Source organism: Poecilia formosa, unplaced genomic scaffold (genome assembly GCF_000485575.1).
Source record: "Poecilia formosa unplaced genomic scaffold, Poecilia_formosa-5.1.2 Scaffold26, whole genome shotgun sequence".
In the NCBI taxonomy this organism is placed as follows: domain Eukaryota; kingdom Metazoa; phylum Chordata; class Actinopteri; order Cyprinodontiformes; family Poeciliidae; genus Poecilia; species Poecilia formosa.
In genome coordinates, this window is record NW_006799965.1 from 3,302,675 (window position 1) to 3,329,694 (window position 27,020).

General features: G+C 41.8%; 1 protein-coding gene across 6 annotated transcripts in view; it reads right to left on the reverse strand.

Annotated features, from left to right (window-relative positions):
• Positions 1 to 3,884: 3,884 nt before the first annotated feature.
• Positions 3,885 to 27,020, reverse strand: part of nlgn3a (neuroligin 3a) — a 168,759-nt gene continuing 145,623 nt past the window's right edge. For 5 of the 6 annotated variants that reach the window (XM_016669628.1, XM_016669632.1, XM_016669631.1 and 2 more), the window contains 2 exons: positions 19,983 to 20,772; positions 4,155 to 5,010 (listed from right to left, as the gene is read on the reverse strand). In XM_016669628.1, the coding sequence (XP_016525114.1) occupies positions 4,155 to 5,010; positions 19,983 to 20,772 (1,646 nt within the window). Of the gene's footprint in view, positions 5,011 to 19,982; positions 20,773 to 27,020 lie in introns of all 6 variants that reach the window. The other variant, XM_016669629.1, reaches the window with a different exon arrangement.

Sequence of the window (27,020 nt, forward strand, 5' to 3'; positions counted from 1 at the left end):
TGATCAAAATAACAAAAAAAAGATGCAGTGCTTTCAGACCTCAAAAAACGCAAAGAAAACAAGTTCACATTCATTTAGAAACAACAATGCTAATGTTTTAACACAGGAAGAGTTCAGAAATCAATATTTGGTGGAATAACCGTCGGGTTTTCAGTGCATTGGGCTCTTTTTTTTTTTCTAGAGCTGTAACATGATGCTTAACACCGGCAACCTCTGCTGGTGCTTTTCCCCCCCGTTGGGACAGAGACGCTGCTCAAATTTAGTGGAAAACGGGACCATGGTCCTAAACAGAAAGTCAGAGCAACATTGTTAAGATCAAAGCATGTTAACATGTTCAATCTAATTTATAATCGGTAGCAGTAATTCAGTGGTAAAGTGGTATGAACATTTTGCAAGGTGATGCTTGTGTGTGCTCGAATCAGTGGAAGTCAACCTACTCCCACATCTAAAGAGTGCACTTTATTCCACATTCCGTGTCGTAAAATGTTCATTCATAAAAATGAGCACGGAAATAAAAGCTGACAGGAGGCACGATGCACGGTGCCCTGACTGCAAAGATTTCTGGAGCTTTCACCCAGAGTTAGTCAGTCTCATCAGCAGATTGTCTGCACCTATCACATAATCAATCAGTAATGACTGGGATTATAAATGGCAGCTTGTTAGCGATTCACAAATCCTTAAAGCACGGTGCTAAAAAGCAGCATATATTTGGTGCTTTGTTTATGGCCACCTTTTCATGGAACACCAGTTAAAAGCTAAAGTTAATAAAACCTGAAATGTACCGAAGTGTTTGATGGAACTGGAGAAACTGGTGCTTTAATGAGTTTATTTCCTGGATCATTTCATCAAAAGAAAAAGAAGAAAAAAAAGAAAACGAAATGAAAAACTGATCCATCATAATATTTCCAAACAATAATCTAAAGATATAAACTGTGTGTTGTTGAAAAAAGATTCTTGCATCTTTAATTTATCATGCCTGTAATAAATTTTAAGAGCCTGAGACCATAAATGTGCGTATAAAAACAGGCAGTTAGTCTATAAATGTAGGGTGACCTGCAATGCCCTCTACAGGTTTTGGCAATGATGTGAACTATTTAAAAGATGAATATATTTTCTGATGGAAGCAAGCATAGTGTCACACTAATCCATTTACAGTGGCCATATGTTCAAGATGCCCTTGCCGTCTTCTTTCCTTTTTCTCTTTGTCTTATCAACTTATATTTTTTTTCTACACGTGAATTTCTGGGTTGGGTACCTTGACAGATGAAAGCTGCCAAGTTGGCACGTGCGACTAAATCATTCGTAATAAATGTATATGTGCTGCATTTCAATAAAACACAACATTGTTGAATGCTGAGGTATTGAAAAGTCTTTATTTTATTTAAACTGTTTGGGTTGAAATCTATGGCAGGATTGTTGTAATTAGATTGCTTGTATACTTCATGGAGATTTTCGTAAATGATCCTGTACATAAAAGCAGATTTTCTCGCTTTGTACGACGGCGCAAAAACCAGGAAGTGAACTTCATATAAGGCAAAACGAGCAAAACTGCGATGACTCATATCAATATCCAAACGATTTTCCTCAAATAGACCCCCCCGCTTTTCTTTCTTCCTCTCTGCTACCGGCAACATCACTGATGAGCTGACCAGACTGCACTTCTCGCTCTGCTGCGTTCCCAATCATTAAATACCAAGGGGAGCCGTAATGGCCTACTTCATAAATATGTTGAGTTCCACGGTACCAAAACTCCAAAGTTGATCTAGCATTACTGGTCGGGTAGCATTAGCGCACTTTGTGGAGAATCGGGGCTGCACGGCGACACCAAATGAAAATTGTCAGTTTTGTTCGTAGAATCAATAACTCCAGTTTTCTCCACCAGATTAACATATAATAGGATGCCGTGAGAGCGCATCAAGGCAATCTTTTCACAATCTCCCACTGCTGCAGCACTACTTTGTGTGAATTACAGTAAAAATCTGGAGTCATGCACACAGATAGGCCCCAAGCTGTTAGCCTGTGTTTTTAGTTGCCAAGGCTTCAGCAAGAAAAAGGGAGAGAGGGGGAGAAGGAGCAGCAGAGAGGAAGAAGGGAGGCAAAAAGGAAGTCCTTTCAGGGGGTGGGGGGAGAAGCCTTGCAGTTTGCCACAAGGATCGCTCCTTAACTCATTAAAAATGGGAAATAATAAGTCACAAAAAGAAAGGAAGTATGATCAAGAAAGGAAAAAGTTTAGTGAAACTTTATATTCTTCATTTTTTTACAGTTTAATTTGGCACATGGCACAATCAGCATGTATGCATCTGGTATACATAAATAAATATTAAATATTTTATACATAAATATACATATAGAGCTCTTACAAAGACACCTTGAATGTTTTTGGGCTTGGCATGTTTCAAATGGCAACAACTTTACATGGGAGTTCTTTACGCCGGGCCGTTTCTGTCTGAACTGTCATTTTAGTCGTTTCGTAAACGGGGAAGAGGGGGGAGGTGATATCTCCATAGAAGCCCTATACATATATGTATGTATGCCCATATTTATATATATATTCAAAGAAATACAAGTGTGCACTGATGCAGGTTTAGTCAGTGCAAACAGGCCTCTGTCTGCCGCTGAAGAGGAACTCTTACAAAGTCGATGGAATCATGTCTGTTAGTTCAGTTGATTCTTTAGCAATTTTTTTTTCTCTCTTAGACATAAAATAATATATTTATTTTTGTATTCATTAAGCAAAAAAATTAGACATATAGAACTTTTAAAACAACAAAAGTGCTATGTTGCGAAGACAGACACCCAGAGATGCAGCAGAAAACTCTACTGGTGTTGAACCAAAATCGGCAACGTGAGAAAGTACTCGTTTCCTACACTTCCCAGAATCCCCCCGCTCCCTCCCCACACCTATAGTAAGATGCAAAACAAACAGAAAGGTAAAATAAAACTGGTGCACGAACACACACTCTGTCTCTCTCTCTCTCTCTCTCTCACATACACGCACGTATACAAACACACACACACCCCCTAAGAACTCTTGCATTTGCAAGTTACAACATCGTTTCTCTTTCTTTATCACAACCTGATGATCACTCTTACACGCTGCAAATACAAAATCCTTTTCACATGCATTTCAAACACACACCACACACAGCAGCATTTGCACGTGCACCACCTTGTGACCATAAAATTAGATAGCTCAACAGATAAAATTGGCTGTAAAAGATGCACTTTTTTTTTCTTCTTTAAAACAATCACAGTAACGTAGTATTCATCTCCGCCTTCTCATGTCTTGGCAAGAAACAGTCTCACACAAATCATTTCTAGTTTAAAAAAAAAAAAAAAAGGATAACACTGTCTGTGTGGCTGTTGTGTTGGTATGCACCAGAGAAGTAAACAAAAAAAAATAACCACAACAACAACAATGGAAAAAAAAAGAAAAAAAAAAAGAGTCGCCCAAAATGGGTTTTAAAATCTCTACATCTGCATATCCTCTAGATTCCCATCCCGGATTCAGAGTCTCTCATCTCTGAGTCTTATCTTGCTTTTGTAACACGACTCCGCGCTGAATTGTCTCAGGGAGGAGAAATAATGACAGAAAGAAAGAGCTCAGTAAGGCATTGAAACGTAAAAAGAAAACAAAGAAGCAATTAAAAATATTCGCAAATATTGATGCGGAGGCCGTCATTCTAGATGTCTCCCGCAGGAGGAAGGGATGGGGAAATAAAAAGCACTTCTCTTTGATTTTTTTTGTTTGTTCTTCTGAATTCAAGAAAAAAAGTGTTGATATCTCCTCAGTCTGCTTAAAAAGGCTTTTAAAATGATTAATTTTAGAAAAAAAAAAACACTGCAGAAAGACCACCTCCTCCTCTTTCTGGAGAAGGAAAGCAGTTTGATTTTGGCAGCTCTGCACAACTTGACATCCACAGAGAGCTCTCGGCTGCTCTCGTCATAGTAAAAGTCTAGTTAAATCTCTGCACGTTTTAATCCCACTCCTGCCCTTCCCCGCCCCCACGCAGCCCTTCCCCTGCCTGTGATATTTATAAAACACAATCCTCTCCTCAGTTCGTTCATCCTCCTGCTCCTCCTCCGCCAACCCGCCACCACTTCCTTCTCTCCCGCCTGCGCCGGCCGCCCCCCGCCTGGCCTCCTCCTTAAAGCTATACGCGGGTGGTAGAGTGGGAGTGCGGCAGGCCGGTGGAGTTGAAGCCAGTTGTGAAGGTGTTGTATGGGTGGAGGTTGGGCATGCCCACCAGGGAGTTGGGAATCATGGTGATGGTGTTGGGCGTCATGAGCGGGATGTCGTCCGGGGAGCGGCGCAGCGTGAGCGTGTAGTCGGGCAACGAGGCCAGGCGCAGCGCCCCTTCGTTGCTGTTCCCCGCCTCGCACTCGTGGTGCGTCTGGTTCATCTGCAAGGACATGATCTCCTCCTCGGGCGCGTGGTGACCGATGTCGTTGGCGGTGGTCTGGCGCTGCGGGCTGGGCTGCCCGTGGCCGGAGTCCTGCCGCCGCTTGTCCTTGCGGTAATAGAGGGCCGCGAAAGCCAGGACGTTGAGGAACAGCAGCGAGGCTCCCACCGCGATGGTGACGCTGAGCTCCGTGGAGTAGTCCCTCGGGTTGTCAACCACAAGAGGTCCCGTCTCCTCGTCCTCGCTCCAAGAGTCCTTATCCTCGCTGTTGTAGGCGGGCGACATGGGGGGGCGCTTGGTATTGAAAGGCCAGTTCTTCCCGTTGGGCCTCTTGGTGGACACGCTTTTCGGTGTGGTCTCCGGCGGTGGCACTTTGGTGGTGGTAGAGGTGTAGTGGAACAGTTCATGGAGGTTGTAGAGATGGGGCACTAAGTGTTTCCAGAAGGCCACTTTGGTGGCCCGGTAGTGGTCACGCACACGCGGCTTCAGGCCGATGTGCAGATAGAGCTGGTCCTGGGGATTGTACTTGGACCAGGCCACCTCTTCGAAGCGGTTAGCCTTGGTGTGGATGAACTTGGTGTCTTGGGGAACTGGTTTGTTGGGGTCCCTGGAGACAAGAAAGAGATGAAGCACACAGAAAAATGAGATTCTGACAGTGGATTTAATTCGTAATGATATTCAGGGCTGGAGGAACGAAATGCAAACAATCATTCTTAAAACGTATCACTGTGAGTCAGAGCCTATATTTTGACAAATCTGCCATAATTGTGGCAACAAGTGGAGAACCTTCTAAACCAAAAAGCGAAAACCCCGCTTTCTAACCAAATGCAGTTAAAATCTCGTCCAGGTGTTTTTGCTGCAGGAGGAACTGACACCAATATCATCTCCAAACCTTCTCCCCTCCTCTCTCCCTTTCCTTTCAGCTACCTCTTTGCAGACCTATTATGCCTGCATGTCTCATCTCCCATCTCTTTTTCCTCCCAGATGTTGATCTTATTTCAATTCTGAGGCAGCCCAGCCTTTAAAAGCAGGCCAGAGGCTTTTAAAAGTAAATGCATATGAATAAGTCAGCAGGCTTTAGGGCGCGCGTCAGGAGGCATTTTGTTGTGGATAATCCAATGCTGGTGGAGCCTCTCTGCTAATTGCTCACGGAAGGCATTGCAGTGTATACTGGCATCCAGTGCACTGATGTAAGGTAGACCATATTAATCAAGACACTAAAGGGAAGTGTGCAGTCATGCTTGTGTGTGTGTGTGTGTGTACTGGCATCCAGTGCACTGATGTAAGGTAGACCATATTAATCAAGACACTAAAGGGAAGTGTGCAGTCATGCTTGTGTGTGTGTGTGTGTGTGTGTGTGTGTGGATAGTTCTAGAGGAGGATGCAGTACTTCATTTGATCCACAGGGTTCACTGTTCCGCCTCTCACTTTTCAACATGTTGCGTCAAACAGCAAACTACTTCAATTACAGTGAAGCTATTGATTTATCGACTGAATTAACATATAGCAAACTCCAACAATCACACAGCTCTTTGTTGGCGTACAATGTCAGGATTGGGACCTCGGCGCTGCTGTATATTGCTTTTGCTGTGGATTAAATTGCTTTCCGTGGAGGAGCGTGAATCATAGCTGAATGGCCTTGAAAAACACAATTCCTGGCTGCTTGAGGAATGAAAAGCAAGAATCTACTCCCCCTTTTTTTTTTTAATGTTATGAAATATTCCTTAGTGGGTTGGAGTGCAACGTTGATGGTAACCAAAGTTAAAATTTAGTTAGGGATTTTGGGATATGGTTACTTTGTTCCTCTTTTTTTTTATGTGGATCAGGTTGGAAAAACCTCCAAACACAGCTAAGAGAATTAAAAGACAAGCCCGAAGAATTCACCCTCCGTCCTCTCCTCCTCCTGTTTGTTTCTCTGCTGTCAATTTTTATTTTTCAGGTCAGTGCTTCTGGGAGAGGGAGAGAGAGAGAAAGAGAGAGAGAGGCAAAGCAAATTGAGATGGCTGGAGCTGGATTCCTGGACCTGGGCTGGTGTCAGCAGAGCAGCCCGTAAATAACCTCTTTTATTAGGACCGTAATGATCCCCAATGAATATTGACAGCCAGACTATGATGACTTTGTAGCTGAATATCAGTAATTAAGTTTCAAAGGAGCGTGCGGTGGAGGTAAGGTCATATTGATCTCCCTAAGCGCAACATGCCAGGGAACAGGATGTCAATGGAGCAGCTTGAGATGAGGTTGTCTGCAGCCTGAGCGCCTCATGAATTCTTACATCAGTGGCGCTTCCCTCCCCCTCCTACTCGCACACAAATACGACAGCGGTAATGGAGGTCAGAGCTGCCGCCATTGATGGGATTTTCTGTACTTTCCATAACGTGGCAAACCCGTTTTCGCCCAGAGAGTTAAATTAGCTGGTTTGTTAAATAAAATATGAAAATTTCTTGCAAAAGGTACTTGGAGAGATTTCGCAATACAATCATTGAATGCGGGCAGCGAGCGTGTAGTGGTGCAGTGGAGTTAAAAAAGCTCTCTGGTGGCTGGCTGACTGGTTCACTGCAAGTGAAGATGAATAATTTAGGCAACACAAAGAAATCAATGTGGCATCTTTAGTTAATTTGATTTGCCGCATTAGAGAACAACTGGCTGCCTTATCTAATTACACACACATATGCTTGGGTAAGTGTTGCAATGTCAATAGTAAACAGGGTACATTCCTTTAAATGCTTTCTCCAATTGCTGCTCAATGTGGGGGGTTTGAGGTCCTGTCTGAATTTTGGGCTTTACGACTGACTGCTTTGAGACCACTGCGGTTACCCGGCTCTGTCTGAATGTGGGCTTACAGCGATGTAGTCAGATTTGTTCGCATTTTACACAAACATTAGGTCTGAAGTTCCTTAATACAGAGAGAGAGAGAGAGAGAGAGAGAGAGAGAGAGAAGAGATGATTATATACAAAAACCCCTCAACAGAATTTTGTCACTTTATAGCAATAAATGTATGTTTTTATTTTTATTATTTTTGATAGACCAACACATAGCTGTGAATAAATGCAATTTGCAAGTAAACGATACATGATTTAGAATTTTTAACAAATAAAAATCAAAGTGTGGATTGCATTTACAGTGAACTCTCTTTATTCTGACACCTCAAATCCAGTGCAACCACAACGCAGTTGGTTAGAAAGAAAGGGAGAACTGCAAACCTCCCAAAACACGGCCATTTATCTGAACTAGTAGGCCAGGCAAGCTGATCAGAGAAGCAGCCAAACGACTTATGGTGACACTGGAGGAGCTGCAAACATCCACAGCTTATGTGGGAGAATCTTTTGTTAGGACAACTACGAGTCAATCAGTTTACAGTTTGCAAAATGGAAAAGAGAAGCTGAGGCAAAAGTCACGTCTTAAAACAAAGTCATAAGAAATCTAGTTTGCAGTTTGCCACAGACCATGCAGGGGACACAACGAACACGTGGAAGAAGATGTTATGGCCAACTTGGAGCAAATCCTGTTTCTGCCTACATGCAAAACTCTGTGTATGGTGGAAACTAACACAGCAAATCATTGTAAAACACGTCATCCCCACTGAGAATCATGGGCAGGAGAAAGTCATGAAATATGGTGAGAGGTTTTGGGAAGATGGATGGAGCTAAATATAGAGCAACACTGGTAGAAAGACTGCCAGAGCCTTTACACTGGAGTGGATATTCACCTTCCACCAGGAAAACCTAAACATACTTCCAATGGAATAGTTTTGAGTTAAAGCATATTTATGTGTTAAAATGGCCTGGTTAGTTTACAGTTAGTTATCAGTAAGCAATATGTAACTTAGACATATTTTTTTTAAAAAACCCTGCAATTGTATTTGCAGTAAAAGGTGCAAAGAAGTGACTCAGGAGTCAATTCTTTGCACAGACAAACAGAACATTTTCCAGATTTAGATTTGTAAAAATGTTAAAGCGTGTTGGTTTATCACCTTAAATCTCTATGAAATCCTTAGTTGTAAAGTCACAAAACGTGAAAAGGTTCCATGGCATGAAAACGTCTGCAGCTTCTCACTCTGTTCCACCATAACGAGGTAACCGACAGCCTAATATTGTGCAAGTCTTCAATTTATCTCTGAGCTGACTTGGGTATCGCCTGCTGTGGGATGCATTGTGACATCTTGACACAAGGCAGATGTTAGCAGATGCTTTCACTGATGAGGTTTACGCCACAGATTCTTCTTCTAGTCCCATGAGTTTTTTTTTTTTAGAGATTTTTTAATTATATTTTTTAAATTCACAGCCAAATTAATTTAATGTGATTAGGGAAATAGTGTGTACAAAAGTGCCAACTAAGTTTTTAATGAGCATGTAAGGACGCAACACTTTATATCATACCTGTTATATAATGCAGAGCACTAGCCTTTTTTGTGGTCACTTTTTCAGTAATGTGGTTTCATCTAAAACAGATGCAATAAATGATGACAAAAAATCTATAGAGGCAGGTGCAATTAATAATAAATACGAAAAAAAATTAAATCAAATACTAACCGTTTTGTCAAAAGGCTAAATTTCTAGATTTAATAAGAGAAGAGAATTACAAATCCGGGCTCTTATTTTGAGCCACAGGCATAAAAAGTGATTTGAAAAAATCTGAAAATGGTAAAAACGTCCTGAATCACACCGGGTTTGGTTCATTCATCTCATCAGCATGAATCGCTTCACCAGGACCATGCGGTCGTCACATCTCTTAGCTTCCAAACCCAACAGTAAACATGAGATAAAACTCTTAAAAAAAAACCAAACAAACAAACAAACAAAAAAAAAAAACCCGTCAGTGCACATGGTGTTAAGCTCCGGAGAAAACAATTGCTTTGACTGCGACATGAAGCGATGTCTGCGGTCCTGTTGGGCTTTGAGAGCTTCCTGGCATTAGCTGACAGCATGCTTCTGGTTAGACCTCCCGCCTAATCTGGATGCTCAGCTGGACTCTCTGGCAGAGGACAGGGATTATTACACCCATAAAAGCAAGCGATTTAATAGCCTCTTAGACTTCCTGTCATGTGTTCATATGGCGATGGGTGCTGCTAAACCTCAAACCCCGCTTTCCCTTCAAACATTGCTGACCTGCTGACCCCTGTCCGACCTTGGCCGGCCATGTCTGTGTAAGTCCCACCATGTGTTTGCATCTGTGATTGACGGGGCCGTTTTTCAATGCGTGCGCCTGCCGGTGTGTGTTTGCACCGTTGTCTCGCCACGCAATGATATATTGACCTCTTCAAAAGTCCAGAACTTGAACTCAGGACGTCGGGTTTCAGTTTTACACACCGGCTGCTGATGAATTGCAGCTCTCCAAGCTGATATGAGAAAAAAAAACAAAAACGTTTTGTAGTGTAAGGATTAAACCGCTTTTCTATAAGACGCCACACCTCATGGATGACAGACACGACTCTTGGCTTTACCTACAGAGGACGTGGCGGATGGGACTTGAGCTCATTACCTATTCTAAGCCCTATCTGCAAGCACTGATGTAAAAGGTAGATAAGGGGGAAGAATGAATATCATTTTCTTTCTTTTTTCATTTCCCATGTACCTCCTTCCCCTTTTCATCCTGATGTAATTTGAAGCGCTTCAATGATCATAGACCTAGCCATCACCAAATCTGAAAAGACACGTTTAGGTGCCCTGAGGCTGAAGACGAGAATCTATTTTCACTGCACTCAAGGTCTGTGAATCCGGAGCGGCGTATAGCTTCTTTATATAAAACAAGACACACACATTAACTTGGCGGCACTGATTTTGATAAGATGCAAAACATGGCAAACATTTTGTGTTGCTGTTGTTGTTATTGTTGTTACTCTTGTGTGACAAATTTAGCCCCTGCGGCTTGTTTACCTACTTACCAGGTAAGACAAAGGAAGAGGCTAATTTTAATTTACATTCCACCACGCGCTTGTGAAGCGCCTTTTTATTCCTGCAATCTGCGTGCATTTCGGAGAAGTGCAACCGACCCGATCCTTGTCTGAGCGCAGCGTCAGGGAACGGCTTCAGTACCTAGCAGGTGAATCATCAGCCTGTGCTCTTTTCCCCTTCATGCGGCTGCACAGGGCTGAGTGATGCGTGGTTCACATTTAATGGCAGCCTTCAGCTCAGCAGGGTAAGTGATGCGGGGTGAGGCGCTGTGACTTTGGCTTATGTGGAAGTGTTAGAGGACACCGCTCTTTTATTGCGGACCCTATCGATTTGTTTGATCAGCTGTGTACAGACATAGAAAGCACCCCTACTTGCACAGTTTGTCTCTTTTTAATCTCCTGTTTTTTTTTTTGTTTTTTTTTAAAACAAAACTATATTTATCCAAATTATTGCACTAAGATCCGCTTCCTGTTTGTCTCCCATCCCTGCCAACCTTCTCTTATTACATTCAGCACACAGCGTGGACTTCGATCAATAGCATGCCGGCGCCTTAACAAGCCACACCACTTCCTTACCTTCTGTAATGCAAATCAGGATATTGGCTACAAATCTCCCATCAAGTGAGTGCGTATTTAATGGAGTAGGTAGGTGGCTGCTGGGGGTTGGGGTGGGGGCTGTGCTATTCTCAATGCAATGCCTTCACATGCTGTTGGTACAAGTTGGCCACAAAGAATGACTGAAAAGAATGGGGGATGATCCGGTGAAAGGAGGAAAGGAAGGAAGGAGGTCAGTGACGAGTGATATAACTTTTAGAGCAAAGAAAAAATGCCTGTAGCCTTCTGTGAATGAGGTCAGACGGGAGATGCAACTGATGTTTGAGCCTTGCTTATCCTACGAAGAGAGTGTGCTCAATAGAAAACAAATCTGGCCCTTATAGAAAGCAATTTTTTAAGCCTTTTTTTTTTTTTTTTCAAATGAAAGCCACGAGAAGTCCAATTCAAATTTGGTACAGGGTATGTAGAGGGTATAGAAAACTTGCATAAGGTTCTCTGGTCAATTGAGATCAAAATGAACCTTTCTGGACTTAATAAAAAGTGCTACACAATGCCACTGTGAAACATGGTAGTAGCAGAAGCATACTGTGGGAATGCTACTCTTCAGCAGGGAATTTGAGGAACTTAATTTAAGAAAATGCCGGCTCCAAAACACTTGAAACAGGAGCAAAGTTTCTTTTTACAGGAGGACATCAACACTGGCCAGCCAGACGTACAATAAAATGGTTTGGAGGCATAATGCCTGAGACAACTGATGACTAAGAAGAATGACGGATAACCTGGAGAAAGAAGGAGAATGAATGAAGGAGGTTATGATGAGTAATAGAACTTCTGAACTTTAGGACTAAGTGTGCACAGGTCCAACGTCGGCTACAAGAGAGACTATTTTTCTGATGATTAGTGAATGCGCGACCCTATCGGAATCAACACAGAAACGATCACATGGCCAAAGAAAGAAGAGTCGGCAGGTGGGACCATTATGTGATCCTGACATGGAATTTTGCAGAGGTAAGCCTCTCTCAGTTCTGGTGCTGCACTGAGATGAGTGAGCATCCTTTTCTCCTACTGAAGTAGCAAAACACCTCCAAACACTATTTATCGCCTGACCCTGTAAGTGTGTCCTTTCAGCTGCAACAAAACACAGGAGCAGACTGTACAGGACCTCAGAGGGGCTTTGTCTACTGTAACTCCCAATACTTTGAGGATCTTATCAGGAGCAAAAGACATGCTCATTTCTCCCAGCACGCCCTCCCCAGATGATTGTGATGGTTGTGTCACACCTGCAGCTACATTTAAGGCTGCTTAAGTATTTTAAAAGCAATATATTTAAGTATTTTAGCTCAAGAAACTAGAAGAAAATAAAATGTTGTAAGCTTCAATGCAGATAAACGCTTCAGGAGATCAGTTCATTTTAAAATTTCTGCAGCGCTGTCGGATACATCTAAGTAATTCAAGTATTTAGGAAGTATTTACTTTTTAGTTTATGTATTCTGTATGAAACAGGGAACGGGGTTTTATGTAAGATGTTGTTCCTGATTGCTCTGATTTGTACTCTTGAAAGAGTACAAGTCCTACAGGAAAGTGTGCTCCATTGACAAGTTGGAAGAAAACAAATCAGGGTAGCATTAAAGAAAGCCATACGATTTCAAACGGTGAAAGAAGGTATCCTCATCGTATGATACAGAAGTGAACCCATCTGGCCTTCGTAACTAACCCACAACGCCATAGCCATGACGAAGCATGGCGGTGTTATCATCATGCTGTGGGAATGTTTTCCTGAAGCAGACACAAGCTGGTCAGAGTTGATGGGAAGATGAATGGAGCTAAACCTCCACAAGTGCAGAGAGAGAGACTGAGGAATAATCCAGAGGAAGGTAAGGAGGAAGCAATGGATCAGAGTTTTTAGGGCAAAGGCAAAATACCTGTGACTGCTTGCGAGTGAGCTTAGATGCGAGTCGCAGCCGATGTGCAAACACTGCTAATCCTAAAAGAAAAGTATGTTTGATTGATAAGTGGGATGAAAACAAAGGGAAAATGAACTTGCGGCATTGTAAATCATAGTGTAGGCTGTTCACACACACTGTTAGTACTTTTGTTTAGTTGGCAGTCGTTGTCACTAAACCAATCAATACTGCATATTTTATTCCATGTTGCGAATGTAATACATGACCAGATTTCTTTTGTGTGGGATAATGAGAGAGAGAGGGACGGCGGAGCAGAAAAGGAGACGAAGAAGGAAACTGAAAACATGACAGCGCTCTGCTCTTTAACTACCTAGCGAAGCCCTCTGCACAGTATGTGGCACAGCTCACATGGAAAGCAGAGAAAATGAGCACCAGTAGACCAATGTAAAAAAAAAGAAAAAAAAAGAAGGAGAAGATAGACCAACACATTTACAACACTAATGATATCTAATGATTGATGTCTGCTGGCTTTTTCATCAGTGGTTTCTTTCCAAAGTGTTCAGATGGTGTTTTTCTTTTGTTTTTTTTTTGCACTAATTTGGTTGCGCTTGTGTTTGAAAAGCAAAAAAACTGAAGAAAAAAAAATTGAAAAGAAAATGACACATTCGTCAGGAAAAGTTTCCCTATCAATAAAGTAAGCCCAGCTGTGCGCTTCTGTACTAAAACAAAACAAAAAAAGAAAACACTCCGGTCAGGACAAGTAACTTGAAGCCGAATAAATCCACCTAACCCTCAGGAAAGGACAGTCTAACAGTTTAAACGTTTACGTGCCCTCGCTAAGAAGATTTGACAGTGTGCACTCTATGTGTGCTTTTATGCTTCACTGACACAGAGAGGGGGGAAAAAAGGCACGGGGAAGGGATTTGCCCTGTAAAAATGACACATGAAAGCCAGGGACAGGAAGAGCTTTGGGGGGCAGGAGATTCGCTGCTATGATACACTCTGTTGACATGCAGCCCAAATGTCTCAACATCGTGTTGCACATGTTCCTACAGCTGATTTAGAGGCAGGGACAGGAAGTACAATCTGGGTCAGTTCACTGCAAACATCTGGAAGGGCAGACAGGGATACTTTACAGATATAGGCAAGATGGTTGCTGGGCCAGGCGAAAGGAGCCAAGGGGAATTCAGCTGGGTCTTAATTAAAAGTATGTCCTCCAGAGCCAAACTGGGTTGGGTGGTGTTGGAGCAGAGATCTGTATCCCTCAGTGTGGTCTAAATGAGGGGAATAAACTTCAAAAATGTTAGGAAGAGGTCTCACGCCCCAGTGTAAGAGTCGAAGGTAGATCCCACTCCATGAGATATGGGAATATTAAAGCAGAGGGTTTTTAATGCTGGCGTCTAATGCTAGACTCTTTACCATCTGAGTGCCTAATAGTGGTTTGCATTTTTTCCTCTTTGTCTGGAATGACACCAAGATGACACATCGTGGGTTATATTTGTGCCGTAACATACATGGACTGAGTCTAAAAAAGGTGAGTTTGTCTTGCTTTGTTCGAAGGAAATCCATACAAATGAAATTAGATTTGTAGTTTAAAAAAAAAAAAAAATGATACGACTCATTGAAGAATGGTGGGTGCTTGAAATGTCTAAAATCTGGATACATTTTTTCTGATATAGCATTTTTGACTGGATGGGCAGTGACCTCGCTATAGCCCTGCACTGTCTTCTGCTAATTGGAGATTGGTCGCCGAGATAAATGCTTCAGGAGTTAAACCCGGACATCCCGCTTACAGACATTCTCATGACCCCATGACCTAGAAAACCTCCAAAGACAGGCGGCGCCCAGGAGACAACCTGACCCAATTTAACCAAAAATCACCTAATCTGACTCCTTTCAATGACAGGGAATAGCGGCTCTAGTTTAATAACTCCTTATCCTGCCTCAAAGTCTGAGCTCGGCACCCGTGGAGATAACTCATTTCAGCTGCTTTGTGTCCACAACCTCATTCTTTTGGGAATGATCCAAATCTCAAGAGCGTAGGTGAGGGTCAAAATGTAGATGGAGCAGTAAAGCGAAGCTCTGGCACATTGACATTACTGGAGGTGACCCGATTCACATTACGCTAGATGAGAGCCGTGGCATCGCTTTTAGAGGAGCTTTCTCTCATTCTTACTACTTTGCACTCGGCTGTTAGCCGCTCCGATGCAAGCTGATGGTTATGGCTTAAAAACACCCACAGAACCACATTATCCGCGCATTTCGTCGAAGCAAAGATGAGACCCAGAGGTTCTCAATCCAGTGGCTGACTCACTCCGAATTTGAGTAGGGCAACAAAACTGGATCCGGCCCAGGACTGAACACCATCCTCCATCTGGCCCAGGCAGCAATTTATCATCCGCATCTTATGACCACAGGTTGAGGTTCAATGGAGTGGTAAACCAATAGCTTGGTTTTATTGCTTGGTTCTTCCTGCAGCACAACAAATGCAGGCAGTGCACGCATCAATACATACAAGGCTCCAATCAACTTATCCATCTCCTGCTCCACCCTAGCATCACTTGTAAACAAGACACCATGGTACTTGACCTTTGACCTCACACCTGGAGTGAGCAGTCCAGCTTTCTTTAATCGAAGACCATGGTCCAGCTCCTCTGAGTCAGCAAGCTCGAAGTTTAAAACTGTTATTATTTAGATTAATCAAAAAGTTTCTTAGAACTAAAAAAAAAAAATACAGTTTCAAAAGAACATAAATTATGCACTCAATTTGTATCTACAAAGACGTATGCGATGTGAAATGATGACTGCCAGGCATCTTTGATTTGATGGACCTTAGTCGTCCCTTCAGACGAGAAAAGCAGCCAGTATCAGTCCATATCGATGCAAGTCTTTGCAGCTCCAGCTTCTTGCTGCAAGATGACTGAATGTAAATGCCCTCTAATTGGACAGCAGGCGATATAGAGACAGATAAAACACAGAACAAGATTTCAGTCAGCATCCCATTCAGGATGGGATCAATACCTATCTGGTAACAGGGATTGTCAAATTAAATTTAAGTTGTTAGAAATGATTACTAGTAGTCAGATGAAATGGCTCGGCTCCGTGATGGGTGGGGGTGAAATTAGGCGTGGTGGGGAGTGAGTCACCCGAGGCATGGGCGATCGACGCCACTAAGGCAAAAGGGATCAATACAGCACAGAGCTTTGATATTCCTTCATGATAGGTCTTTGTGTTTTTTTTTTGTTTTTTTTTTTAGGGGGAGGGGTTGTGGGGGGCTACAGCACGCTAGAGCAAAGATAAAAACCTATTTCAAACACACACACACACACACACACACACACGCACACACACACACACACACACACACACACACACACATATATATATCCAGTCACACACCACATAGACTGAGGTGAACAGAAGGCCACTAACTATTCAGGCAAACTCAACCAAAGCACTCAGCCAAGCACGTACAGCAAAACACAGACTCAGCAGGAACTTTTAATCTTCTTCAGCTTCAATATGTCTCATGTCTTCAGACTGAGACCCAGGACGTCTGGGCAAAATCACCTCTGAACGACCCTCCCCTCCCTCTCTCTGTTAAAAAAAAAAACAAAAAACAAAAACTAAACAAATCCTTTTCTGTGCCATGCTATCTATTCAGAGCTGCGTTTCCTCAGCTGCCTCTTTTCTTCAGCAATGACAATTTTGTAACATGGCTGAGATGGGATTTCTATCCGTTACTGTCTATTAATAGCTGAAGCAGTTTGTAATTGTGTCATCACTGGTTTTACTAATTTCTAGGAGCAGCTGCCAGAATGCAGCAATCTGTGGCAAATTGTTAGTGATGTTTGAAGAAAGTCACCCAATTCCTGTCCAATCTCATGAGAAAATCATTTCTCTGTTATCTGCCAGTTTGAGATTTTGTTGGGGCCCTTGGTGATTATTTAGTCCTTATGATGCTTTTGGTGAAAAGCATCATAATCTGGATACCAAAAATAAACAGGTTTTGTGAAATAACGCTGTTTAACATCATAACTGTTACTGCTGCCAATTAGAAATACTGTATTTCAATGAGCTGCAAGCAACAGGCAAGCAAACAACTCAGGTATTGACCTCCAGTCTCGGTCTACTCTTTATTTCATGTTGTCAACAGATTTTAAGGAGATGGTTCATCTTGTTTCTCATAAAAGAGCAATTAAAGCCCTAAAAGAGGTTTAATTATGCACAACTATTAGCCGTTGTCTACCCTGTATCCTTTCTCTACATGACAAAAAAATGCATAAAAGTCGCAGTAGCCTCTCAATCAGCTAATAAAGAAAAAAAAAAAAAACAGGCCAAAGTTACATTTGAGATTCCCAAACTGGATCACATTTATCAGTTTTCTTCCAAAATACAACAATTACAGAACAATTAAAGATGCTGATTTTATCCAGAATCAATTTTCCATCTCCCTGGGTGTAATTCATTAGTATATACATATTTTTCAATTAAACCCACACTGAGCAAGAACAGCATGACTTACAGGTACGGAATAGCTTCATTATAATTACATGGGAAAATAAGAGCTGCATTACGAGCTAAAGGGCTCAGATTACTCCCAGTGAAATCCTAAAATAAGATGCTAATGTTGCTTCTAGGGAAAATATTTTTTCTACTTTGCTTTTGTTTGCATTATCTGTTATTATCATTGTTTGTCAATTATCAAACTAGAAATGGCAGCAATTTTCATCAGATCTGCTCCACATAGAATGTCCCATGAATGTTGTTTTTACATAAAACTACTTAGATATCTAAACATAAGTACATATACATTTAGAATAACAAAATTACTGATAAATATGAGTGCAATGGTAAATGCATTTGAACGAAAGATTTGTTGTACGGGTCTTTGGGTTTGGGAGAAGGCTTGTACTAAATATCGCATAAGACCCATTGACATGCAAAAACATCGATATGCAGAACTAAACAATCCACAAGCAGCTTAGAAAAGGTAACTAATTAAGGAAAACCACAGCAAAAAGAGTAGAGACAAAAAAAAAACACCATCTAAAAGTAAGCTTCTGTTAGGATATTGCAAGTAATATTGCGACCTCCACCAGATAATTGACACATATTCATTCTGCATATCTCCAGAAACATTGTTGTGGAAAATGCTTTTTTATGAACCTGTGAGCCGACATCATGTTTGCACTGGATGGTAACCTATTAAAGAAATCGAAAATTATTTACACAAGTAAGCAAGTCAGGAGGCGATGCACCACTAATGCTTGTTTATGTTTATGCTTTTGCATGTGGTAGGCTCTTTTATCCAAAGCCACGTACAAATGAGGATATAAAAATGCAATGAACATTAAAGGTAAACTACTTAGAATGAAACCCACTAGTCAGGTTCTGTCAGTGGTGACAGCATAGAAATAGAGTGGAGGCGTAGAAGAAAATTTATGGGGCGTTCAGGGAAGGTGCTATACGTAGGATGTTCTTCCCATGTGAAACTTCTACTGAAAGGTAAGGAAGTAAAGCAGCACACTAAAACTATAGTAACAGTTTATTTCAACTCCGTTTTATTGATGTTTCTTTTATATAGCCTAACTTTTCTTTTAGACAGTTACTCTGAAGGGAAATGCTTATCCGTTCTTGTATCAGTAAGTGATACAAGAACGGAAGATACCAATGATCTTCCAAGACAGGAAGATCATTGGTAGCGCACAGCCCTGTACCTCTATTTCCTGTGTAAATATAAATAACCGCCCAGGCCAACCTGTCTATGGTTTACCGGTACATAAAATAGCATTTGCTTTAAGTGCTGTGACATTTTTGAGACTGGTGTTGTTTTAAGATGATACAAGTCCTGTTTGTGCTTGAACTCTGTTCAATTACCCATGAGCGTCAGCTTCTAGGGCAAACCAGCCTTAATATATATAGATATTAACCGAAGACGTTTGTAGAGTTTTATACATCAACTGATACATTATAACCATTTAACCAGTAATCTCACTTCAAAAATCCCAAACCTGCTTAGGAACGCTAAAGTTTCTCAGTCAAAACCAGAAATGATGAAAGAGAGATGGACTGAACAAAGCTTTGGCTTGGCATTTCTCAACAGCTCTCAGGTATGTTTACCTGTTTACCTGTTTAGTGTTTGTGCTATACACTAAGTAGTAGTCATATTGAATTAAGTATTGACATTCTTTCGGGAGTTGCTGGTATACAACTCCCGGTATGGTATGTATGGTATACATACCAGCAACTGAAGGAAATCTGTTAATGGCTTAAATATATGTGGCTCTGGTGCCATTATTCTGGAAAACCACAAAAATTAACCACTGTTTGCTTTTAAAAATCTGTACTTTAAAGTATATGGCATTCCTTAATTCAATAATGTTATTCAAATCCTCTTATAGCAGCTGACTTGTCTCGCCGTTGTGTTGTCTGCTGTCTTGCTGCAATATCTCACCTCCCACGAGACTTCAAGGTGCATGTTTTTCTTCAGGGAGCTTCAGTAGAAATCTTTTTTTCCATAATGTTGTGAGACACTTACAGTAAAATCTGTGCCTGTCATATTCAAACAAAAGCGGTTTGCTGTGAAGTACAGTCCTTTGTTACTACACTGCAGCCGTTTAGCAGATGTTATGGTGTGTTCATTAAACGTGAGTCAGAATGACATTGTTTTTATCGTCTTACAAACTTTTTAATCTACTTTTTTCTAAAAGATAGATATTTTTCAATAATATCTCACTGTCACAAGAATTTATCTGTTAATGTAAAAGAGAAAGTTTTGCATCATGGCAGTCTGCATCTGTTGCTGACAGAGCTCCTATAGATGTTTAGCGACTGACAGAGGATGAGAAGAAAAGTTAAAAATTGTTATGAATATGGACAACCCTGTCCTCTGCAACACCATGTCCAAAGAGTCAAGTTTCTCTCCTACAACAAGACTGGCCTTCCTAACGATCTTGTTGATCTTGTTAACCCTCAGGCTGCTACCCCAGCTTACAACAGCGAACATTATGGTGCTAGCCACTGCAGATTCATAGAACATCATCAGCAACTTCTAGCTTGGATAGCTGTGCTCTGCTATCCATGCTAGTCACGAATATCAAATGCTAATTGGTATAATTCTATACATCTATCCAATCACTTCCTATACCTGCCTTTATGGGGAATGGCCCACAAGCCAGTATTCAAAAAGCAAAGATGTAAATACAGCAAAAACAAAAAAAACTTACCCAGTTTTGGCAAAGTTGGTCCAGTAGGTCATCACGACAGCACTGAGCATGACATCATTCTTGGAGAAGTTACAGGGAAAAAGATCGGTGGGACCAATCATAGGAATTCCAAAGACATACGGCACTTCGTCCCCGTGTGCCGCGTCTGACCACGCAGGCTTCATAAGACTCTGGCAGTGGTGGTAGAAGGCGTAGAAGTAGGTGGGTGAGCCGTAGCGAGCGTGGAGATCAGCAGTCACCACCGACGGCTCCACCCACTGGTGGTCGGTGAAGAGAGCCACCAGCGTTTTCCGCCTAGTCTCCGGATTGTCTCTGTCTGCCCAGTCCGTGTACATGAACTTAATGGTCTCCCTCAGAGTGTCCTTTCCGTCTGGGTATCCGTACAAGCTGTCCACAAAATCCGACACGGAGAAGTCAAAGTCGTTTCCAGACACACCGTCCTCCGAATCCACCACGTTCTCCACAAACCGCAGGCCTTCGCCCTGATTCACCCCCAGCATGATGTCGTAGTTGAGAAACTCGCCCTGCTCCATTAGAATCTCAGGGTCATCTGGAATAACATCCCCATCGATGACGGGTCCAAAGGCCACGTGGTACCTGGCAGGCTGGATGTCCTGCTCCACCAGCTCCCTGGAGCTCTTCTTCCGTAGGCAGTCCACCATGTCTGATGTGTCGAGGACATTGCAGCCCACCTTCTCTGCCAGGAGACGGGTGTACTTGACCGGCTGGTAGTTCACGGCCCAGCTGGAGAGTGCGGACCCGCTCTGAATGATAGCTCTGTGGAACAGACCTGGACAAGGGCACAGGCAGAAGAGATAGGAGGATGTTTAATGTGTCATTATTAAGGATGATGATTCAGTTATGCACTGCATTACATGAGAGCTGTTAATTTTGTTGCTGCCATGATCAAAAGCGGGCTGTCAGCCACACTGCAGATAAGAATAACAAAGGCCAGACAGAGCAAGTCCTTGTTGCCACACAGAACAATAATGGAATCATTGTTGTAATAATAAATGTGCAGATGGCCTGGCCTCACAGACAGAAGGAAGATACAGCAATCTGTCTGTCCTGCTCTCTTCCTCCTTTCATTGTCGCATGCTCTTTTGGAAATGCTAGCAAACTATGCTAGTGCTAATGGATGCATTTATCACCGTGGAATGGCTCAGTTCACGTTTGACCAGTCTATATATCAGTACATGTTGAAATTGTTCTCTATGTGTTTTCAGAAAAAAGAATATGCGAGTTACAAGTCTAAAATTGTGCTTTAATGAATCTCTGTTAAGCACAGAATAATGTAAGAAAGATCTCCATCCATCCATTTTCTGAACACCCTTGTCCCTCAGTGGGGTCGGGAGGGGTGCTGGTGCCTATCTCCAGCTAACGTTCCGGGCGAGAGGCGGGGTACATCCTGGACAGGTCGCCAGTCTGTCGCAGGTAAGAAAGATCTGATTTGTCTAAATATGTAGAATTCAGAGCTAGTATCCTATGCTGCAGTCTACATTAAAACAAATAAATAAATAAAAGCACCAAGAAAACAGCTTCTTAATCTTGCACACTCACCAGAGCCACAACATTGCCTTAGTGTACTCAATGTGTACTTGCAAATAAGCAACACATACTATATTCAATATGCGAGTGTCAGGAAGGTTTTTCTTTCTTTTTGCCTTGTGGTGTTCCCCCTCTGGTCTGCCATCCTGTGCAGACACCAATGTTGGAAAAATCAACAATGCACTGTGTGAATTCCCAGTTTTAAAGCAAGTCTGGAGCACCCACACTGCTTATGTACAGACTACAGTCAACAACATTTAGGCTGTTGTTCAAAACTTTTCACGTTCTGATTGGCAATTGCAGACTGGGACTCAGCAGCAGCTTCAATTAGTGAATATGGCGGGGTGTTAATATGATAACGTCGTCATCCTGTATGTCGCAGAATGCAAAAATGGCAATGCTATCAACTTGTTTATTTGCCTTCATTAAAAACCCTGCTGTGCAACCTGTTTTTTTATTATAGCCTAATAACATTACCTTAAAAGTGTCTTTAATGATGTAATGTTGGGCTTTGTAAGGCAAACTTTTAAAAACAGGAACACACTTGTAATTTTCTCATTCATCAGCGGTGTAAGGGCTTATTACACAAAATGTTCAACTTTTGAGTAAAGGGTTTGCTGTAGTGTCGGTATAAAAATCTGTTAAAACAAACAGCTGCATGTTGAACGCTGGCAGAGAGCGAGAAATCCATTTCATGAATTTTGATACTTGCTATTTTTTTCCTTCATCCACTCTGACCAAAGCATCTTAATTGAAAACTCTCACCTTTTTGGTCTGTAAACATGTAAACTAACAGCCTATTTGTTGTTTCAATAGCAAAAGGTCAAATATGGGTTAGTAACATATGCTTCAGTGTTATGATGCAAATAATACTTAAAATCTTTTTTTTTTACATTTTGCACTGGATTCAAAATTACTGAGCAAATAAGGAGTCACTGCCATATTTTTCTTTTGCTGTCAGTGTTTATTACTTGGTTTGCAGAGTTTCCAACAGGCAGAACTTAACATGTGAACTACACCCCGCACTCAAGCCCACTAAACCCTTTATGGTTGAATCTAAAAACAAGATTTAAAACACAAAAAATAAAAGCAACATTTTAAACCAGAAAACTGTAGTATAATTTGTTCCAAGGTTAAAGGGATTAAAGATGAGACATCAGCCTCCATTCTATTTTTAAACATATTTCTACAGCATGACAACGGAGATTTAATTGAGTGTTTTTGGATAATGTTAAACGGGGAGTTAAAAAGTTGTCTGCTAGCTGGCAAGAAGTGCAACTTAATCAGATGCAATGGACACCTACTGATTCAACACATATACCAGATTGAAAAAAAAACCCCAGAACATTCTTTTTTCAATAAGAACAACACAATTTACAAGTTTATTATGCAAGATTGGTTTTGTTTATTACCAATATCATTGTTAATGAACACATGTTGTGACATTATTCATAATCTTGGCATGTTTGCAAACTTGCTTCATAGGTCTTATTACCCTTTTTTGTCCATATACATGGCAGAGATGAAGATTTAAACAGTACCGTTATGTCCTAAGCTACAGGGAGAGCCCAGCTGTATAAAAAAACCTTCTTGGGGACTGTTTTCTCTCTAATGATGGTTTGGGTTTTTCCTTGCAATGGCAATGCATTTTTCAGGGTAGCATAAATTGGATGAACCTCACTGTAACTAAAGACACATTCTGCATTTTGAGGTCATAACACACACACACACACACACACGCAAACAATCCCACTCAAGCACATCCTGACGTGCACAGAGTGGCTCTGCAAGGGATACACTTTACATCACTTTTTTTTTATTTTGTGTTTTTTACCTGAAAGATTTTAAATTCTGCAGAACCTGGTGGGTGGGTTTCTATAAATAAACTGACTCCTACTCACTACACTTGCAGTAAGAACTGAACTGCACCTTTTCATCTGGTTATGCAGACTGCTGGCACACAATGAAAAGCCAAACTGAAACAGAAAGCTAGGTTCTATTGGTTCTATGTGGCAGAAATATATACATGTTGAACTACAAAGAACTTTTATTATGCGACTCTCCATGTTGGTTTTGTGCTCCTGAGTGGGTGGGTTTTGTAGAAAAACCATGGCTCTGAAATCTACAGCTCAATGCAGTCCTCTCGTGATTAAAATTACAGTGCCTTGCATAAGTGCTCACATTACGTCGCATTTTGTTGGATTACAATCACAAATTTCAAGGTATTTCAACTGAGTTTTATGCGATAAACAAGGTCAAACATAATTGTTAAATGGGATAAAAATGAAACAGAGTTTTCAATTCTTTTAACAATTCTTTATCCGATGCCCCCCAATTAAATCCCAGTGCAACCAGCAGCCTTTAGAAATCTCCTAATAGGGTTTATCTGTGAGTGATTTAATCTCAGTATAAATGCAGCTGTTCTGCGAAGGCCTTAGAGGTTTGCCAGAGAACATCAGTGAAGTGCATCATGAATACCAAGAAACACATTACGAGTTTTGTCTACAATCTTGAAAAGGTGCCTTTTAGTGTTCAGATGGGATGCACTCGTATATCTGGCAACTTGAAATCCACTCGCATCTTTCTTCTTGATATGCTTAATTGGATTATTAAGCATGATTTTAATGACTTCAGACAAAATTAAACAAGTCATGAAAAAAACACTCCATCCGTAAGACAAATGGAAAATATTTGATTAGGTGGCGAACAATTAGCATTCAAACATGCCGGGGAATTTTCTCTGTTTGTGATATTTCACTCTCAGTGTGGGTGGGCACGTTGAGATCTTTGTGTTTAGGAGGTAAACAGCTGATTTAAGTGCCCAATACATCACTTTGGTAGACCTAATCAGAGGCGGCGGGGGGCTTATTTCATCTCGGCGAAGACGAAGTGTTTATTTACATATCTATTTACAGATATTTGCTTACAAAGAGTAAGGATTATTGTGTCTGAGTTAGCAAAGTGTGCTCAGTGAGTATGATCGTGTGTTTTTCAAGAAATATTTTTAGGTTAGAATATGACTTCACTGAATATGACTACAGATCCACGAGTAAACATAATATCTTTTTTTTTTCACCGATCCCCAAAGTGAAGGATTATTAGATTTCTGCATCATGCGCTTCTTTCTTTACGGATGAGACCATTAGCCTTCTGTGTCCTGCCCCGAAAGTGCCCTTCAAGCTGTCCCGTGGTTGCGCATCTCAGCAGGATGGCGGCCCTGTACCACGTCCCAGAGAGTGGAAGCAGATGTCGGGGGTTTCACCCACTTGAAAGCATTAGAGGGGGCAGACCTAAGATGAAAGATGGACGCTTGGAGGCAGAGCAGGGGGGAGCAGGGGGTTTTAATCCTGCCATCCCTCCCATCCCTTCCCCTTTTCCCCTCCCTCTCTCCTCCCAGGGCTCTTTACTGGTATTGCCTCTCTTTGCATTTCAACTCATATTGCGAGGGGTGATGGGGGGGCAAACAGAGGCAGTCGTAGATTCGGGAAGCCAGTCCTGAATCCAAATGTCTGCGAGCGATGCCACAACTACTTCTAGACCATCTTTGATCAGAAGTTGCTGTAGGAAAACCGCTTCCCGCTGAGAAGCTCCTGTTCCTGCGATTGCCAAGGCGATTTGACAAACATACGAATATCAAATCTGTTTTTGCCGCAGCTCGAAGAGAGATGCGTCCGTGCGACTTGGCCCATCCCATAGCTACCTGCACCCACAAACCACCAGATGGTCGGCTGAAGGAGGAAGCTGCAGCCAGGGTGACACCGCTAGATTTATCTCCGCTCCGGCTGATGAAAGGCCAGGAGAGTGGCTGGGCTTTTACTATTGTTTGTCAAGAAACATATAAATCCAGCACACATGAGCTGTCAGTGCACCGATAAATATGTATTAGAACTGTGTGTGATGAGCCCCACGGTGATAGGAAGCTCACTGGGGAAGGTCAGAGAGAGAGTGGGGGGAGAGCGCAGGCTTTATCACCCACTGAGGGAATCCACTAATTATCCACACAGGGAGGGGAGCGCGCACATGTGCACGCGCTCCGACTTTGATTGATGATCCGCGCGGAGATGAGGCATCGGCTGACGGACGGTAGGCGTCACCATGATGAGGGTTAACTATTTGTGACGTTGTTTTGTCTCCCTCTGACACCGAGGTAGTAAATGATTTCTCACTCAATATCCAAATGAATTAAGCCGATAAGGCAGGAAGCAAAAACAATCAGCATGCGTGTCACATTCATTTTCTTTTCTTTCTTTTTTTTTTTGGGGGGGGGTGGTAAAAGCAACAGATAGCCTTATCGCTATCTGCCTGTGTTTGACATGCGAGTGCCTGACACCGAAACTGTGAGCAGATCCATCAAGCCGCAGCGTCGCAGGCAGATTGAGGTCACGCTGAATTATGACTACAGCTCCGAGGTAATCACTCATTGGGGCTTCGGCTTAAATGCTGCTGCGGTTGCCCTGCAGCCGCCTCTGTGCTGCGGTTTGCTGACCTCGACCGTTCTGCCCCCGCGCTGGACACCTGTTAGTTTCGAGGCTTGGAATGGAGGAGGAAATTCACAGATGAAAGCCGAGGAGGAAAAAAAAAATAATAAAAAAGAATAGCTTGACCTTCTGGTGGGGATGACCACTGCACTAGTTAAAGAGTCACGCAGACGTTCATCCGGAGGTTCAAAAATGTGATTAGATCTCGCTCTGACAACAACAATATGGACTAAGTGGTGATACTAATGAGCTGGCAAAGTTGCATCAATGGAGAGGGAATAACAGGATGTGGCAACCACTGTGCAAAGGTTCAATCCGTGCGAATGGACACGGATGCTGCCTGTTTGCATTATAAATGATTGTCCGTTTTAATCTGTGACAGCTGGTGATGCACTAAGCTGTGTGCTTTATTATTCTGTCTTGGTAATATACCTGACAGTAAAATGCAACCTGTAAAACGACTTGTTATGAAGAATAATACAATTACATAATTGTGACACTGGTTAGATCGATTTGAAATGTTGGATTGGGTAAGTGATTGTACTGTAACGTCTAACAGAGAAAAAATATGTACAGTGGTAGGAAAAAGCTACAATCTTGATACAGATTAAAGGCATAAAACAGACTTGTCTGGAAATACAAACTTACTTTAGATATAGTTTGTAAACATGTCATGCTTTTCTCCCCTCTTTATTTTACTATTCTGCTCATTTTTATTGAATAGAGAAGAAATCAACACACACACCTCTGGTGAAATCAAGAGGAAGAAAAAAAAACATTTAGAGCTCTTTTATATATTTCCATTTTCAATTTTCTTGATTTTCTCCCTCTTCACTTTAATCACATTAGCCGTGTTTCCACCAACTTTTTTATGCACATTTTGAAGTATTGTATTAGAAATGGTGATAGAAACAGCAAAATTAGAAAAAAAATAAATAAAATCTCAAATTTGCAACAACAGTTTTACACCCCATGGAGGTAATTTTTAGATTTTCTTAAAATGAGTTATTAT